The sequence below is a fragment of the Entamoeba invadens genome (assembly GCF_000330505.1).
Source record: "Entamoeba invadens IP1 unplaced genomic scaffold scaff_1105074724366, whole genome shotgun sequence".
Lineage (NCBI taxonomy): Eukaryota > Evosea > Mastigamoebida > Endamoebidae > Entamoeba > Entamoeba invadens.
In genome coordinates, this window is record NW_004191702.1 from 84,966 (window position 1) to 91,113 (window position 6,148).

A 6,148-nucleotide genomic window follows, 5' to 3' on the forward strand; every position below is an offset into this window, starting at 1 on the left:
ATTGTGTATCATGTTCTAATTCAACAGAAGAGTGTATAGAATGTTCTGGAATATTTGTTATTGAAAATGGTATTTGTGTGTGTGAAAATGGGTCATACCAAAACACAGCAACGACTTGTGATAGTTGTTTTAATCATATAGATAACTGCCAAATTTGTGAGAGTAATTTTAATGACCAAAATTTATACAATAATGTAAGTTGTAAGAAATGTTATCCACCTTATTATATGAGTAAAAGTTTGTGTATCTCATGTCCACCTGGTACATTCTTTGAAAATGAGATGTGTCATACAAATGATGCAAATTGTCAAAACCAAAGTGCTTCCAATGAATGCATTTTATGCCAAAGTGGTTACACACTTCGTAACAAAAAGTGTGAACCTTTTGTTGATTGCAAAAGTGAATCTCAAATTGGATGTGAAGAGTGTGACTATACAATTAATGTTGATGGAAAATGCACAAAACCACAAAAAGACTGTAAATACGAAATTAACGATTTTGAAAATAGAAAATGTTTACAATGTAGTGATGGCTATTTGTTAATTGATGAAACGTGTTTTGAAGCTGAAATATCGAACACGACAATACAAAATAATTTGACATATACATGTGATACACAAGAGTACCTTAATCAAAACAACATGTGTGTTGACTGTAAACAAAATATGTCAAATACAAATGGTTGTCAATTGTACAATGGAAATGTAATCTCAACAAAATGTGATGGAAATTATGTGATGGATATAATATATAACAAATGTATTGCAAGTGAAATGTGTCTGACATATGTAAGTGGTGATTGTGTGGATTGTGACAACTCCGTTCATCGCGTCATTAAAAATAATTTGTGTATAGAAAAGACTTATGATAAATGTGTGAAATATCACATAACTGAGTGTATTATATGTGAAGAAAATTATTTGATTTCAAATGGAAAATGCACTTCTAAAGGAGAATTGAATTGTGAAAATTCAAATCAATTTACTTGTGTAAAATGTGAAGATAATTATCACAATGTTATTTATTCTCTTGACGAATATTGTCAAGCAAACACAGATAATATCAAATTTCAGAAATCAACAAATAACTCCACTACAATTTTAGAGTGCTCAGATAATTATTTATTGACTAACAATTTATGTATACAAAAAGTTGACAAATTAAACATTAAAAAATCAGATGATACTTTATGTACAATTTTAACACCAAAAGGATGTCTCAAATGTGTCAATGGGTTTTATTTACACAATTCTAAAAATTGTGTTAAATGCAGTAATAATTGTGTTGAATGTTACAACGACACATACTGTCTTTCTTGTAATAAAACATCAAACCTTTTCCTTACAACAAACAACTCATGTCAGTTTTTAGAAATACTAAACAACACGTGTAAACTATTGATGCCAACAAAAACGAGTTGTGCGATATGTGATGATGGTTATTTAAGAGAAAATGGCGACTGTGTTCCATGTGATGTCTCATGTGCAACATGTCTTGAAACAAAGAAGTGTCTTACTTGCAAAGAAAATTACTTTTTGATTCAAAGTGAATCGTTCTTATGTCAGAGTTATGATAATTTGACACGTTGTTTACATAAAACACCACACGGGTGTACTTTATGTGATGATGGATATTATGTAGACACACAAATACCTCGCTGTTTCAAATGTGATTTAAATTGTGATATTTGTGAAACGTCACAGAGTTGTGTTACATGTTCAATTGATTATATATTAATAAATAATGTGTGTGTGTCAATTTCAAACATTACACATTGTATCAAAGCTACAAACAATATTTGTACACAATGTGAAGGTAATTTCAAAGTATCAGACAATGGCATTACATGTGTAGATAACAATTCACTGAATTATGGAGTTGTCATTGGAATACCAATCACTTCTTTCATTCTTCTTGTTATTATAATATTACTGTTGATAATAATAATATATAGTATCATTTCTCACAAAACTCGCAAAGAAAAGGAAAAAGAAATTTGCATTTTTAATATGAAGAAGTCAAACATTTCATTTACTAAATTGAACGACTTTTTAGTCTCAAATTTAGATCAAATTAAATTTGAAAATGAAACAAATAATGATTTAAATATACCAGTCGACTTAGAAACGCGAGCACTAATTTGCATTGGAAATATATCAAAAGACAAAATCAAAGTTCAGATGAGTGTAGTAGATGGGTGTGAGTTGTACAGCATTCGCACATCGCCACCTCTAGTTACCTTAACCAAAGACGAAGCCTGTGAGTTCGAAGTATTTTTAAAGCCAAATTGTTCGTGTTGTATCAACGAACAAATTCTCTGCACGTCCCTTTCAATAAGTAAAGGAGTTCAAACATCAACAAACATCAAAATATCAGCTCAAACAATTTTAACAACAAAACTTGATTACCACGAATTAAAAGAAGACAAAAAACTGGGAGAAGGTTCCTTTGGATTGTTTATTTAGGAACTTTTCGTGGACACAAAGTCGCAATTAAAAAACTAGAGCAGTTTGACGAAAATGAAGTTCATATGTTAGACAAATTTATAAGTGACTATATCGTCCATTTCTATGGCGCTGTTTTTGCACGAAACAAAGTGTGTATGGTCACCGATTATGCGCCATTTGGGTCTTTACAGGATTTGATGAAACACACAACTTCGAGTGAAATAGATATGAATTTACGAGTGAAGTTTTGTCTTGACACTTCAAAAGGAATTTTGTATTTACACACAAACGGTATTTTACACAGAGACATTAAGCCAGACAACATCTTAGTGTTTACTTTGAAAACAAATGAAACTGTAAATGCAAAATTGACTGACTTTGGATCATCAAGAAATATCAATTTACTGATGACTAACATGACATTCACAAAGGGAATTGGAACACCAAGTTATATGGCACCTGAAGTGTTAAAAAAGGAAAAATACAAGAAGGCTGCAGATATTTTTTCGTTTGGAGTGACTATGTACGAGTGTGTTGGGTGGTGTGAAGCGTATCCAAAAGACGAATTCAAATTTCCTTGGAAAATAGCCGAGTTTGTTATTTCTGGCAAGCGTGTAGTCAAATGTCCATTAATGAGTAATAAAATCTTTAATATCATCACTGAGTGTTGGAAGCAAAACATGAATGAGCGTCTTAAAATTGAAGACATTGTTCACTACCTTGAATCATGTTAAATACTTATTTATTGAAAATTTATTCTTAAAAATCGATAGTAAATATATAAATAATTTATAGTTAATTAAATAATATTACATTTCACATTATTAAAAATACATAATTTGTTATTATTTTATATTATAATTGTTATTATTTGTATTAATTATATTATTACAAACATAAAAAAATGGTTAAAATAAACTATAATATTTGGTTATTTGTTTTAATAAAATATACTAAAATATATTCTAAAAACAATTAAATACATAATTATATTTTTATAGTTATTAATTAATTTCTACAAATTAAAAAAAATGAACAAAAACCTGTGTTGTTAAAAAAAATCATTTTAACAAAATTTCTGTGGTAATTTTTTGAAATTTTTTAATTATTATTAAAATAATTACTATTTAATACTTTAATAATTAAATATTTATTAAAAATAATTTTAGTCAATAAAAAAACCACTAACCAATGTCATCATAAAATTACTTTTAATAATTTTTTTATTAATTTAAAATGTTAAAACTAGTTTTTTTAAATTTAAATAAATAAAAAACAATTTTTAACAAAATACAAATTACAGAAAACCCAACTGGCACAATAAAAGACCGGAAAACTATAAAGATGGTTTATAAAAACTATTTTATGGTTTTTTCAATGAAAAATTTAAAAAACAGTACTAAATTCAAAAAACTATAATATACTATAAATTAATGGTTTACAGGTCTTTTTTTGATTCTGGACTATTTTTCGGGTATTTAACATCATAAATTTATTAAAAACATAGTTTGTTCTATATTTGTGTTGCTTGAAACGAGTTGTTTAAACCAATTTAATACTTGCCAAACTAAACTTGCCATTTTAATTTGACCACAAACCCATTGTTCCATTATTAAAATGAATAATAACACTTAATAAGAACAAGAAAAAACGGGTTTTGAAAATGAATTAAATTAAAACACAGTAGTGTTCTCTTTCCTGTGTATAACAGGACAGTCAAAAATTAAATAATTGATTTAATAATATTTTTTTTCCTTACTTATATTGGAGTTTTTAAATGAAAATTTCGAAAAAAAAATTCAACGATTATATCGGTAATAATTGATATTGATACAAAGACGGTGTTGATTTGTATAATGTTCATTTTTTCCATTCCGATAAAACCGCCAAAGAAAACACCCTCTTGATTTGTATTTATAGCGTATTTAAAATAATTGAACGTAATTGAAATTCTTATTATTTTAGTTATTCAACTAAAACTATGAAAAATACTGAATATACAAAAGACGAAAAAATGAAGTTATTTACACTTCTTTTTACTATCAACTTTTGTATCTTTTTTGTAATGTCATCAGTCATTTTCTTTACAACATACAAAATAAGAACAACCATGTTGTTCACTTTATCTACGGACGCTGCTGTACAGGAACACGGTTTTAATTTGCAATTGTCGTCAATTCCACATTTTTTATATGATGAAAAACACGGAACGCCAATGTTCACTCAAACACAACTTGAAGAGTATAACAAATACATAGTTACTATTTTATCTATGCAAAATGGTACTGAAAAACACAATGAAAACATCGAAAAGAAACCAATAGAAAATCACAAAGAGAAAATATTAGACCCACTGAATGACCCAACAGATCCTTTCAAATTTAAAACAGAAGGTCCAATCGACAAAAAAGAGGAAGATATTGAGAGGAAAAGTGCCATTCGAAGATGTAGTTTATGTGGAAAATACAAGAAAGAACAGACTGAAATTGATTTAAAAAAGATGAGTGATTTACCTGACATCTGTAACAAGCGAATTGATGTTGTGTGGTCTTGGGTGAATGGAACAGACCCAAATTGGCTTGAGAGTTTGAAGAAGTATGTCACTGATTTCGACCCATACAGATATCGCAATACAGACACTTTAGTCTATTCCATGCGGGGAGTATATAAGTACTTGCCATATGTCAAAAATTACTTTATAGTGACTGCCAATCAAGTTCCCGATTTTTTAGACGCGCCATATAATTTGACAAGTTTCATACTTGTGAAGAATAACATCACTTTAGAGATAGTCCCACACTCACAAATTATCGAGAAGAAGTTCTTGCCTGTTTTTAATAGTGAAGCGATCGAAACAAGTCTTCATAAGATCAAAAATCTCGGGGAGTGCTTCATTTATCTCAACGACGACGTCTTCTTCAATAAACCAACGCCACCAGACTACTTTGTCAAAAACGGGAAGTTACAAGTCCACGTCGAGCGCTCGGCACCGGAAGTCGTGTTAGAAAAAAAGTCGTTGGTCCACAGCTGCATTTCACACTCAAATCGACTTGTAAATAAATTCTTTAAAAAGCCGGAAAACACACGACATCGGTTTATGTCACATACAGCACATTTCTTTAAGAAAAGTATCTCGTATGAAGTCGAAAAGGCTTTTTGGGACGAATTTGAAAATACAAGAAGTAAACGAACAAGGGCGTGGCAAACCACAAATTGGTCGTATATGGTTGGAGTGTATGAAGTTATCAAAGGATACGGAGTGGACGTCAGAGAATACAATTTGGCGAAGTTCTGGATGTTCGAAGATAAACACCAGAAGAACGTTGTTGCGAAAATACAAAACGACGAAATCAATCCATATGTCTTTTGCGTGAATGACGATATGACAAATAAAACATTTGAAAAGGAAATGAGATATATACACAGATGGTTAGTTACGAAATTTCCAGATAAAACAGTGTTTGAGAAGTAAATAAAAACAAAGAATTGAAAGTTGTGTTTGTTTTCAATTATTAATTCAGTTTAATAGAAAATAAATTTATTTTTATTTATATTAATTAGTTCGTGAATCTTAAAATATAATTTTGTTGTTTTTAAAGTGTTACACAATTTATTGTCTAATTCTTATTTGTTTATTATTTTATTTATCATTTAATAATGTACGTTACTCGTTATAAAGTTAATTGAAGCAACCCTAATTT

The 6,148-nt window shown here is 29.1% G+C and overlaps 2 protein-coding genes across 2 annotated transcripts; both read left to right on the forward strand.

Moving 5' to 3' along the window:
* Positions 1-2,530: 2,530 nt before the first annotated feature.
* Positions 2,531-3,181, forward strand: EIN_140120 (serine/threonine protein kinase HT1, putative; the record flags this gene model as incomplete). The annotated part of the gene is made up of 1 exon (XM_004183433.1): positions 2,531-3,181. The coding sequence occupies one exon, from the start codon at positions 2,531-2,533 to the stop codon at positions 3,179-3,181; it is 651 nt and encodes a 216-aa protein (XP_004183481.1).
* Positions 3,182-4,557: 1,376 nt separating this feature from the next.
* EIN_140130 (capsular polysaccharide phosphotransferase, putative) lies at positions 4,558-5,919 on the forward strand (the record flags this gene model as incomplete). The annotated part of the gene is made up of 1 exon (XM_004183434.1): positions 4,558-5,919. The coding sequence occupies one exon, from the start codon at positions 4,558-4,560 to the stop codon at positions 5,917-5,919; it is 1,362 nt and encodes a 453-aa protein (XP_004183482.1).
* Between the last annotated feature and the right edge of the window lie 229 nt (positions 5,920-6,148).